This window comes from Lolium rigidum, chromosome 2 (assembly GCF_022539505.1).
Source record: "Lolium rigidum isolate FL_2022 chromosome 2, APGP_CSIRO_Lrig_0.1, whole genome shotgun sequence".
NCBI lineage: Eukaryota > Viridiplantae > Streptophyta > Magnoliopsida > Poales > Poaceae > Lolium > Lolium rigidum.
In genome coordinates this window covers 204,142,706-204,155,563 of record NC_061509.1, presented here as the reverse complement: position 1 = coordinate 204,155,563, position 12,858 = coordinate 204,142,706, and the positions used below count along the sequence as shown (strand labels likewise).

Genomic DNA, 12,858 nt, shown 5'->3' with positions numbered 1-12,858 from the left:
CCCACCGAGTTCAGAACTAGGTTTCCAAATGCAAAAAACAATTGAAGAGCTAGCTCGTTTTGGTAAAATGTTTATTAAAACTGTCCCAGGTGCTATTGTTACTTTGGAGAAATGGTCTAGTTCTATAGAGCCAATCTCTGAAGCTGAAGAATATTGGTTTAGAATTAAGGAAATCCCAATGAAGTTCAGGCTACTGCCTTTTATGTGGCCAGTCTGGTTGGTGAATCTGTTGCCTTGGACAAAAATTCTCTCTCAGGAATTTCTCTTATGTCAGAATTAGGATGGCATGTCGGGATGTTTCTTAGGTTCCTAACACAAGAATTGGGTAGATCCAAAAAGGATTCTATGAATTTCTTTGACCCTCTGTCTCAGCCTGGTAATCAGATTGGTGTTGCCGGGCAATACAGAGAATTTTATGATTCCGAATCTTTGCTCTCGGCAAGAAATTGCATAGTTCACTCGGCAAGAAATTGCAAATCGTAAAACCAATCTATTGTGCACTTGTATTTTGTGACTCATCCTCCATCTGTTTTGTGTAAGATTTGAGTCAAGTCGTCTAAACGCCTACAGTTAACATTTTATGGATTTTTCTTCAGAAAAGTGAGGGGGTATGATGATCTTTTCGGGGTGATGATCCAACTTTTGTACTATGTAGAAGTATTTGATAACACGACAATATATTGTTCCCTGTATTGTTTCCAAGAGCAATCACGCCACTTAGTCCAATTGTACATACATTGTAAAAAGATTTTAGATAAATATGTCGCAACAATGCACAAGATATCATCTAGTTTTAACAATGAGTAGGCACGCCAAGACCATGGACAGGAATAGGAGGTGGTCACCTGCACGGGGCACTGGAGGCTGTGTCTAGGCAGGGCAGTCGGTCGGAATTTGTAATTTGAAAGAAATGAGAATAAAATCAAGGCTGCTGAGGTGGGACTTTTTATGTTACCATTTCTGCTGGGTTTTATTGCATAATAATTAACCATCATGTGCATATTTGCCCAGAAATGTTAGTACGATTAGATCATTTTGCGTCTGAAGCCGCCCTCTATTTGCTAGGAACAATAAACGACAAAGGAGTGTCTACGAGTGCACTTTGAACTCTTTCACTCCAGTAGCTAAGACTCCATTCTGAATTCGATACAAAAGATGCGAAAACATAAATCTGTGACAGTAGTTCTATCTAAATTGCTAGGAGGAGAAAGTATATCAAACAACATTGCAGGTCATAGGATCTGAACTTCGTGCAAAGAGCACAGTTTTACTTTAAGGCAACCAACTACACCCCTCTTTTTCCTTCAGAGTACGTAGACTATCGGGCATCAGACCATGGAATAGGAAAAGATCAAACCTATCCATTCCACTTTACATCACCGGTTCACTGTTTTGAAAGAGCCATGACATTGAAGTTCATTGAGTCAGGGTTCTGCGCAATTCTGGCTTTGATGACTTTAGCAGCATCCTGAGAACAGATTTAAGAAGATTGCAATGTTATTATAGGAAAAAACAGATATGAACTAAACCAAAATTCAGAAACTATAACCGTTCTGAATGCAAGGCATCTGAAAAGACGGAGAAATTTTGACACCAAGCTCAACATGAAAAGGTTGTACCCACGTGCATATATGGTTAAACATCTATCCACAAAAGAGACAACACTGACAAACTTTTTGACAAAAACAATCAGCTAATAGGACAATAGATTGCACAATAAAATATAAGCAATGTTTTACATCCAAAGTAGAAAACGAAAGATGGGAACAAAATGTTTGACCTGCAGCAATGTATCAGGTGATGAAGGGCCATGAGATATTGGTTTCGATTTTCGTCCATCAAGCTCATAAAGTTCACCTGTTGCACGCCAAAGAAGATTGCATGATTAGTTTGCCAATGGATTACTACTATAAGTTGGATTTAGCATTTAAATGTGCCATTACGATACCTACCATCAACACAAGAGAAACATACAAAATGTTCATTCACATCAACATTTGCCTGCACAAGGGAAGACAATTAATATGAGAGGCACATCCCCACCTCAACTTTATGGAGGATATCACTTGTATTGCCATATTTCCTATTTTCCACTATTTTGGACAAAGCCTGGATCCATTTAGAATTCTTACGCACAACTGAAGTGTCAAGATGTATGGTATGGGAGTGGTTACATCATAGTGTAATTAGTTATTCCTCAAAAGGGTGATTTTACTGGGTAGTGGACATATCAAGAAGTATGGCATGGGAGTGGTTACATCAGTGTCACCAGCAGAAGCAGCAATTGAATGAGCACCCTCCATCTCATCATCCTCCTCTAGAAAGGCGGCACGCTAAAAGTAGCAAACATGTTGTACATAAGGTTAATAAAATAGGTCATTATGGGAAACATCGAGGAATTTCAATATTCCATATGCTAACCTGGACTGGATCCATATCAGTTGTTCGTTTATAAAACCTATCAAAATAAGATCCCTCAACTGCAAAGGAGAGAATAAAGTCAGAACTAATAAAAAGTTAAGTGATATGTTTGTGTCTAAGCCTGCTAAATAGGTTAGACATTTCAGGGAAAAAGTGAGGGTAAATACAATACTAAATCGATAGAGCACTGGAGCAACTGTGTAGCAACAAAAAGCATATACTAACATATGTGTCTAATGTGCTAGAGACAGATCAGGGTATGACCTATTAAGTTGGCCGTCACCAAAAGAGCATGTGAAATAGCGATAATACACAATACTAAGCATTTCCATATTTTTCTTTTACATTTTCTGATCATCTAATCTCATTTCTCAAGAGCCACTTTCACTCGATCCCATAGAACTTTTTGTTTATTTTAGTAGGAGTTGCAAAATGGTGATACTTTGCAAGTTTGAAGTGTATAAACCAAGGACAACTTATTTATACTAGAGTGAAGTGCATCATAGGCCCATCAACTATTTCAAGGATCTCACATAGGTCTGGAACTCTGAAAATCGTCGTCCAAGTCCCAGAAGTGCACTTTCATCCAGGTCCAATTCTGCCCCAACACCATTAACCATTACAAATTTACAACACAGTAATTTGGACTTGGATGACTCACCAATTGCATTTTGCATGACCTAAAGGACAATTTTTCAAAGTTCCAGGGCTTACTTTAGACACTCGAAATAGTTTAGGAACCTATATGATGCACTTCACTCATTATATTATTATGATCAAACCAAGTTGTGACTATGTGAACAATAGACATGGATGCTTGCTGTTTATTGTTGGGAATACTTCAGGAAAAATGGATAACTGAAAAAGCATAACTTGGTTAAATTATAATGTCTGCTAAATTACTACTACCTGTCAGCTTTAATTCTGTACCACAGAGAATAGTTTCAGACATAATAACTTGACAGTAACACATAGACTGCAGCACAATTATAAAAATCATCAAAAGTCGCAATAATTACCCAGATTGATATTGGATGCAGCATTCCCTATTGCATGAATAACGCCAACTGTTCCACAAGCATTGCCAACAGTCTGTTTTGTGAAGTACACATTCTTGCTTAAATCCTACATGCCAAGTCATTATATTAGAAAGGTAAATGATATCTGCATAAACTAACCTGGTAAAAAAAAATCCAACAAAACAGATCTACATATTTGAACATATGCTCAAGCAGATAACCAATGACCAACAAACTGATATGCAGTTTAACATTTGCTTGAATGAAGTAAAAGATAATTTTGATCTATCCAATATATGTAGGAACACTCAATGTCTCAAGGAAATTGAAATATAGGGAAGCCCCTACAAACAAAAATCAAGGGTGAAACATGTATGATGAACCAGACACTGAAAAATGTAACATATTAAAGGTATCATAAGAAGGCTCCTAGTGACATGAAATATAATTGGCGGAATAAAATATGACGTGTTTGTTCTCCATAATAGCCATAAAAACATAACAGATTAAATTGTATACAGTCAGCATAGTATAATTGCACTCCAAGCATTTACAGTTCGACCAGTGACAGAAACTAAGCACAAATCCATCCTAATCACTAAATTAGGCCACTTACAGAATAGCACATATTATTACAGATGTCTTAATATACCTGTAGCACTTCCCAAGTTCCAAGAAAGCATGTGAAAGATGTAATAAAAAGAAGCAACATGGCCATGGATAATTTGCTAGGACAGAACAGTGGTGAGTAGAATTATAAATACTGCAAAATAATCAACACTAACTAATCTAAAGAAGATTCGAAACAAATGCTATTGGATAAAAAAATAAGAAAGTTACGATCAAGGTTGCACCAGAAAATGGTCACGTGACCAGATTTGTGTTTTATTAAGAGAAGGATATGGATGTGAGTTATGGTGTAAAAGAAAACATTACTGGCAACCATGACAAGTGAAATGGTATCTTCTCACTGGGCATGGCAGAAGTATATTGCCAATTGGTGTGTGCATCAGAGTGAACCAACCAAAAAACGCCATAAAGTAAGCCTATAAGTTCAGCGCATTTCATGTGTACGGTTGTACTACATTCAGATACTAACAATTGCGATGGAGCAACAGCAAGGACTGTGGTTTGAGTGAAAGATCCCGATTCCACAAGGCAAAAACTTCATAAATGCCAACTTTGTTTTGTAAAATAAAACAATATCACCAAAGACTAACAACTTTTGGACCTTTTATATGCAACACTACAAGATACAGGAAGACGTCACTGATGCGTTGTGATGCAGTTGTGTAACACAACAATTCACTTCAAATATTACAACAACATCAAAGCATTTTTCCCAAGCAAGTTTGGGTAGGCAATGCACTACAAGTATTAGCACCACAAAAACCAGACTCCGTCCCAAATAGCAGTGGACCTATATTAAACCCATAGAGATAAATAATCCAAAAAAAAAAAACAGAGTTCCTGCTTTCCGAGATCAAAATCCAGTTACCAAAACAGAGACCACCTAGAAATATTTGAAGTGCCTAGAAATTGGAAAGCCTTGCTAGGGCACTGGTAATAACATCTCCCCTACCTAGTACAGCGCACCGTTCACCAGGCTAAGCTAGAAAGGATCACAACGTAGCTAAAGCATTCAGTCGAACACAACAGATGCGCTAAACAGGTAGGGAAAGCAAGCAAAGCATGACACCACAACCGTACCTTGCCCCCTGCCGTGGAGGTGGTTGAAGCGTCGTATTCCTCCACCTTGTCATCCTGCTCGCCCGAGAAATCAACAAAACTCAGCATCACCGTTCTTCACGGCACACGATCAAAGAGGGATCAGGAGTAATTTAATTACCTGGGAGGTGAGCGGGTAGAGGAAGATGACGGCGAGCACGGGCTGGGGCACCATGGCGAGCAGGTCGTCGTCGAGGCCGTAGACGTCGCAGAACTGCACCTCCCCCTCGGTGACTCCCAGCCCCCACATGAACTGCACGCGGCGGCGGCAACTGTCGGTTAGAGCGCGCCCGGAACGGAAGGAAGGAAGGAAGCGGAACCCTAGAAGCGGGTGGGGTGGGTAGGTCGTGGTCACCTGGTTCATGACGTCCGGGTTGGCCTCGAGCGGGATCCATCGCTTCCCCATCTTCTCTTCTCTCGGCTTGCGGAGGAAGAAGATGGCGGAGGAGAGGGGAGAAGCAGGAGCGGAGGCAGAGAGAGCGGCGCGTTGGGGGCAATTGGGTGTGGCGTTTTGTGTGCGCTGCGCGGTGGCGTTCTCCCTACGCTCGCATGCGGCGCACGAACTAGAAAGCCGACCGACCCGCCCAGGCGTCCGCGTCTAGTTGGTCGAATTCCTCGGCTTTGACCCGAAAGAACTTCCGGATAAATTTGGATGATTTCAACCGAAATAACTTTTTTGTAAAAGCAAAATTTGATAACTAGGTAGAAGGAAACATGATATAGAACAGCAAGATAATGGACAATTGGACCCACAACCGTAGAAGATGCCCTGAGTAAAGGCAAAATTACAACCAACAATGTTGATCTCAGATTTTTATTTTTTTGGCTAAAGCCGCAATCGCTGCACAACAATACTCCTCGGCGGGTCCGCATGCAAATGGACGCAGATATCCGTGGAGTCCGTTCCTCCGTGTTCGTTAAAATAGTCAAACGACGTCGCGAATGGGCCGTGTAGTTTACATGGATTCACGGACAACTCCTGCAGAGCCTGCCAGACCCGTCCGTCCGTCCTGCAAAAAAGAAAAAGAACGAAGAACTAAACAGAGTACCTCTAGTTCTCCACTTCTCAATCTCCGTCCTGCCACACTGCCACGCTGTTCGCCCGTTCTAGCTCCTCCCCCCGAGCTACTCTCAGGGTCTCAGACGGTCTCCAGCGTCGAGCACCTGGCGGCCGCAGGTTCCCTGGTCGTCGCCGCCATGCCTCTTTAACTTGTGCGCCCCTCAGCCTCGGTGCCGTACCTCTGTAGTTTACCGAGTTAGCACCAAGTTATAGCCCACGGTCATCAAAGTTTGGTCTTCCTTTTCTAAGTTTGTCTAGTGTTAATGGCGTTTGTGATAGTGGATCTCTGAGTTTGTCTAGTGCTAATGGAGTTGAAACATGCACCATGCAAAAGGATCGCGGCTAGGCTCAGTCGCTCAGTCTGCTGTCCGCGTCCGGCAGATGTCCGTAGAAACCTGAAATACTTATACGGACATAGTGTACAGCTAAAATTCTTTACATGGCTGATAAAAAACGCCCGTCTACATCCCGATCGGTGGGGCGTACCACATCGAGAAATTAGTCATTTATGTACCTGCAAAGATGTAGAGGACCAGCCGAACAACCACGATATTGGACTATTATGATCCTAGGGGAGCTCTTTTACCGTACCCGGCATGGATTATAGGCCCTCCAATCCATGGATTTAACGGTGAAGATGGAATCATACTGCTAGACTTAGAGCGTCCAAATCATGACCAGTATAGGGCGTCCTGCTGCCTCGGAGTCAGCAGTATACCCCGATGAGGGCATTTTTGGAAGATCAAACTTTGTAGCAAGGCAGAGTCCACCTCCCGGTCGATCCTCCTACCACTAGTTTGCCCACCCAAAAGCAATATCCCCTCCGAGCTAGGCTTCCGGCCGCCGCCGACCTGCACCCCCCTTAGTCCCTCCTCTTCCTCCGGCTTGAGCAGCGAGGGAGACGATTGGAGTCATCCCTCCGAGCTAGGGTCCGGCCGCCGCCGACGCGCGCCCCCGTAGCGATCGGAATGACCCCTACGAACTAGGGTTCCGGCTATCGCCGACGCGCACCACCGTGTGGCCCAGCTAGTTGATCTACGGGCAGGCTGATACGGTAGATCAGGCGCCGCACAGCGAGGTGACGAGCTGGTCGATCGTCGGCCAGGTGGCCAAGCCCGCCGGCACAGCGCCTCTCAAACGGCATCCCTGGTTGGCGGCGGAGTTAGAGCGGTGGACGTTGTGCCGTCACCCAGCGGCTGCACGCGCAGCCGAAGCACCGCTCCTCCTGCCGTAACTTGGGTTGAGTGGCCTTACGTCGCCATCCCTGAGGAGAAAGAGCGCAGTCTGCTCGCTGGTCTTGTCGCGGCGTCGAGGTCTGTTGGATGACGGCTGCTGCCCCGAGGTTTGTTGGATGACTGCTGCTGCCCCGCATGGTTTCCAATGCCGGCAGTGATGCAGCCAGCAGCAATGAGGCCGTGCCGCTGTAATCCGAGCATAGGACTAAGGTAATGCTTCCGCCTCACTTCATAGCTCTGTTGAGATGAATAGTACATCATGATCTGTATTTCAGTTTGTCGATTGCATGTAGCCTAGTATGTTGGTTGATTTGGTTCCCATTATGTGTGCTTTGAAAGAACTAGCAATTACCCATTTATCAATCATGTCAAGGGAACACAGTTTGTTACTAATTTCAGTCATTATTTTTGTTACTGTTGAATCATGGATTTCTTGTTTCAGCTGGAATCAGCATTGGGGGTGATCCATGCTATTACATGGCAGTTAGATTTCTGAGTCCCTAATTTCAGTTTGTGTCTGCCATTCAGGACTATTCAGTTCAGAACATGATACTTGATCATGGTTCCATATCATTTTGTAGATTTCCTGCGGGGTCTTTGTCATGGGAAAACAGATCAGTATTTGAACACAACAGACGTCACGAGGACATAAGCAAACTCACCATGCCTGGTTTAGTTGCACAAAAGAAGGCATTTTTTGAAGAATAATACAAGAAGAAGGCTCAGAAAGCTATGCATCTCACTGAAGCACAATCTGAAGAAATGAGTGATGACAGTACACTCTGCAGGCACGACGACAAAGCACATGCAGTTATTTCCCGAAGATCCTATGGTTACTGCTCCAAGCTACATCTCTGAACCATCTACTGCTCCAAGGTCTGAAAGTGAAACAGGAGCCATATAAAATGACTTTCCTGGAGCGTACTAAAGAAAGCTTTCACATTGTCTGTTTCTTCCTCTCTTGGTTGATTTATGCATACCAGTAAATTTATCTGAAAAGTTATAGAGAATATTGTTTCATATCAAGTGAATAACACTCTGTCTAATTGGCACACTTCATAATTTATTTGTGTTATCTATTTCAGGTAATATAGTTGTAAAATACAGGTATTTCATTCTAATATCGTTTTGATGCTGACAGTATTGACAAAGGGGTTCTTCATGATGTTCCTTAATTGGAAATCTGATTTTACAAGTAAAGCTACAGAGTGGGTTTTTGGTTTCTGTGGATCTGTTGGAGCATAAACTCGTTTTTTGTATGTGGAAAGCATATCATTGGACAGTGTTGTGGCACCTGACCTTTCTTATAGGTCCATCCACAATCTAGCATATGTATTTAATTACGATCGGTTCTCTATAATTTAATAACAGTATTTACAATAGACAAACTGTATCATTTTATTCAAAAGACAACCTGTATCATTTTATTCAAGTTATGTTCACCCACGAAATATTTTACAAACCATTAACCACTTTCCATAGACATCTCAATCTCCATCCAAGCACTGCATCCACAACGCGACAGTGGCCGAGGTGTTCGTTTTCGTTTAGTTTTTTCAAAGTGCTTCTTCACCCGGTATCCTTCTTTAGAGCACACATCAAGACGCTGGAAAGCTATGTCCGTGCCTGGTTTCTTAGTCAGCTCTTCTTTTCTAGCAACAAACCCCTTGTACTTAGCATATGCATTGTAGTACTTGTAACCTTCTTCCTTACTACTAAAGTTTCACCAAGCACCGTATCTCATGTTCTTCATTGTCCTCCATGACATACACTACATTTACGAACCAGAGCTATATTATTACGAGTCTGATAGTAAAACTAACACATGTTTCAGTATGAATAATGTAATATCCGTGGGTTTAACTCATGATGGATCTGCACAGCGATTCAGAGACAGATCGAATTTTCTAATCTTAATAAAACACAGCTTCTAGATATAGTCTAATTTCATCTCAGAGTATGTATTTAATTACGATGAGCTTTCCCGGATCAGGACACGGAGACGCTACGGCGTGTTTGACGAGCACGCGGGCGCCGAGGTCAAACGCGGCGGCGGCAAGCGGGAGGGCGTCGGGAGCTATGTAGGTGGCCGCGGCCTAGGTCAAACGCGGCGGCGACGCTGCGGCGAGGTTGACGAGCAGGCGACCTCAGTGGCGGCGGAAGATGCACAGACAGATTTTTTTTTTTTTGAGAAAATGATGCACAGACAGATGGGATGGCGTGAAAGGCAGAGCAACGATCGCGTGAGACGCGGCCTGGGATCTTGCGTGAGACGCGGCCTGAGATCTTGGCCCATTAGCAACCTTCTTTACGTTTTTTTCCCCACTATTTTGTAAAGATGCAAATCAACGAAGATGCAAATCAACGGTGAGATCCCTATACTGCTACATGCAGTATAGGGTACCGTAAAAACTCTCTCCTAGGGGGAGGAGGGGGGCACCGCCCCCTGAGTTGTACATACTAGTACACATGAAACCAATCCAATGTTCTACATTATAAACTAGTCCAAAACCTTCACGGCCAATGCAGTACATCATGTGAAAATTCCATGCTTCAACTCTTCTAGGGAGAAAATTTGCACATTTCTTCTCGATCTTGATAATACATGGTCTGGACATTTTTTGAGGTGACATCATCATTAATTGCTAGTTATTGGAAAGAAAAGAAAAAGGTTATACCGAAACATCAGAGTAAGCATTGGGATCGAGGAATTGAGGGCACCATAGTTATGTTCAAGATCCTCTCGGTTACATGATTAAACATAACAAATGAAACATCTCCATATATTAAGAACATAGTCATACTTTCTTTTATATTTGATATTGTCCAATGTACTGTTCATGGTGTAGTTTCTGATTGTGGAACTCATGACCTCTAATTTGGAAATGGTAAAGTCAATCCCACTAGCGTGGTTTCGTACAACTCGGGGGGGGGGCCCGCCCCTCCCGTGACTATGAAAATTCATTTAAGAAAAAAATTATAGTCTCAGAGATGAAAGAAAGTAGAGACTCATTCGCCCCATGCTTCCTCCCCTAGCTCCGCCACAATCCTACAAAGAGATAATTGCGCAAATCATATTCATGGAACATACACACCAATCTAAGCATACGTTTGTCCTAGCGTCACCAGGCCAACGGCCTTGATTTTAAAGGTTGGAACAAATGAGTTGTTGGATAAGATGATGTTAACTTTGATGGTGCCTTTGGTGGGAGCAATGGATCCACGTACAACTACAAGGTATGACCCTAGAAAAAATATTAATACATGGTCGAAAAAAACTGAACCTATAGATAATTAGCTTCTCACCCCACCGAGTTTCTACTCTGGCTCCCCCACTACTTGGCAGAACTCTGATGGACACCAACAAGAACCAATTGTTATCCATAAAAACACTTAGATATAAAAACATACAAACTTTTTGGCAGCACCGCGCTAACCATCGCCGCCTACTGAGACAAGAATGAAACTAGAGCACTTACATTTGAAACAACATCACCATCGCCGCTAAGCGGTATGACAAAAACTATCATAAGTTAGCTTTCTACACAGAAGAAAGAGGCGAGAATCCCATCCCTTATGCTACATGGTACCAAACACAAGCAGAAACTAGGTATGGAGGTATCCAAGCAACACCATAAGAAGATCATATTGTGTTAAGAATTATTTTTAGAAGGAGAGGTAGCTGAAGTAATGTTGAAAAGCAAATGACATGTCTTACGTACTGATGCGGTGTTAGGTTGTAAGGGTATATTGCCCCTATGTGTGGTTTTGGTAATTAGTGACAACCCCTATGGAATAATGTTTTCATTGAGTTTATATGAAGGAATATTCCATAGGTACTACTTGTAGTCCATTTGTTGGATTCAAGTATGGATGCCATGATGATAAAAGATATACCTTGTGTATTGGCATCAAGATCATCGATTTGAAGATATATATGTGATATGATCAAGAAGAAGAAATGAAGATGGAGTTCTTATGTGAAACTCAATATTAGCCATGCTCTAGCTTATGTGATAAGCAATGAATGATCAAGATCTTGAGTGCTTGATTCCAAGTGAAGAATTCAAGTTATGGCTTTAAGTCGGTGTCATGATAGTCTCATAAGTTGAGCTATGGTTGACTAAGATTTAGAGCATGCAAACAAATGAAAAATTCTATATACACCTCAAGATAGTATGATAGAGCATGAGAAGATACAAGGTTGACCAATACAAAGAGTGAAGAATAGATTCAAGTTTGGTCAACACATGAAGCATGAAGAATGTGCCACGAGAAGTCATGTGGTATGGTAAGCCATGTCAATTATGCTTTATGAACTAACCCATCATATATGTTCCCTTGTGTTGTCTATGTGGGTTAGGTATCTTTCCATGGGCATGCAATAAAAGTGAGATCTCATATAGCCCATGAGAGGATGACGTCAAGTGGTGATCGTCATCAAGGTTGAGTTGGGCAAGTTCAAGTTGAGCATCTCAAGAGGATCATATGCTTGATGCTTGCCGTCCATTTGGTGATAATGGACATGTGAAGATGTGCATCAATGGAGTTTTCCCATCATGGTGTATGGGGGAGCATTTGTGAGTCTTCACGAAGTAACGATGATCAGTGAGGCATTCCGGCTTGAGTGGAGCTTGAAGAGTTATCATCAAGATCAAGCGGGACGCGCAAGGCAAAGGTATGGCCTTGATATGTTTTCCTTTTACCGGTCTCAAGGTGGTTGTTGGGAGACCGGATTATAGGATAGATAGCCGCACTATCAAGAGGGGCTTTCGGTTGGGTAACTTGATCACATCGTCTTAGGGAGCTCAACCTTTGCATACTTTGCATATCCCTATTACTTCTTGGTGTTTCTCTGTGAGAGGTTCTTGAGCTTGTTGCTAGCTTTACAATAAGCTCAAATTCATCGAAAACGGAATCCGCATGCATCTTCTATTGCGTTTTCGAGTTTGGACGTCTTCACCGTTTCTTGACGGTGGGAGACTCCCTCTCTAGAATTATCTAAAAATATCCTATGAGGAGTCTCCATATGTCCAGTTTTTGTTGGGGTTCTATTCGTTGTTATATTTCCAACAAAATTGGTTTCTTGTCAATCGGAGTTCGGGAGCATTTTCTATTTAAAAGGAAAAGAAAAGGTCTTCAGGTCCTGTGTATTCTGGCACTGTCGCTCGGTGCCTGCCCGGCCTAAGGTCCGGCTGGACCGGCCGTGCCACCGGCTAGCCCGGTGCAAACCGGCTCCTGGACCGGTGCCAACCGGGCACTATTCAGGGAGGTCTCCAGCTTCTCCCTGTGCTGGCCTGGCGTACGGTCCGGTTTGGACCGGCCGGTCCGGCATCACGCCCGGCCACGCCGGCCTCTGGACCGGCCCCCCCGGCGCAGACCGGCTCCTGCTCTG

The 12,858-nt window shown here is 42.9% G+C and overlaps 1 protein-coding gene and 1 long non-coding RNA gene across 3 annotated transcripts; one reads left to right on the top strand and one right to left on the bottom strand.

Annotated features, from left to right (window-relative positions):
- Nucleotides 1-1,094: 1,094 nt before the first annotated feature.
- LOC124687998 (ubiquitin carboxyl-terminal hydrolase 3-like) lies at nucleotides 1,095-5,659 on the bottom strand. Its single transcript, XM_047221716.1, has 9 exons — nucleotides 5,524-5,659; nucleotides 5,290-5,421; nucleotides 5,151-5,204; nucleotides 3,441-3,546; nucleotides 2,422-2,480; nucleotides 2,259-2,333; nucleotides 1,953-2,001; nucleotides 1,781-1,857; nucleotides 1,095-1,468 (listed from the first exon to the last, which is right to left on the bottom strand). Exons 1-9 carry the CDS (start codon nucleotides 5,572-5,574, stop codon nucleotides 1,385-1,387), a joined length of 687 nt encoding a protein of 228 aa, XP_047077672.1. The 5' UTR covers nucleotides 5,575-5,659; the 3' UTR covers nucleotides 1,095-1,384.
- A 1,365-nt stretch (nucleotides 5,660-7,024) lies between these two features.
- On the top strand, nucleotides 7,025-8,547 carry LOC124687997. 2 transcript variants are annotated; one of them, XR_006998400.1, is made up of 2 exons: nucleotides 7,025-7,541; nucleotides 7,906-8,547. It is a non-coding gene; the product is annotated as an uncharacterized LOC124687997 (long non-coding RNA). The 2 variants fall into 2 exon arrangements; XR_006998398.1 differs by lacking the exon at nucleotides 7,025-7,541 and adding an exon at nucleotides 7,548-7,673.
- The last annotated feature ends 4,311 nt before the right edge of the window (nucleotides 8,548-12,858 follow it).

Coding starts and splice junctions, on each gene's coding strand:
- LOC124687998 (XM_047221716.1), bottom strand. CDS start 5,574: ATGGGGAAGCGATGGATCCCGCTCGAGGCCAACCCGGACGTCATGAAC. Junction 5,205..5,289: donor TCTACCCGCTCACCTCCCAG/GTAATTAAATTA, acceptor TCGGGCGAGCAG/GATGACAAGGTGGAGGAATA. Junction 2,334..2,421: donor CTGATATGGATCCAGTCCAG/GTTAGCATATGG, acceptor TGCTACTTTTAG/CGTGCCGCCTTTCTAGAGGA.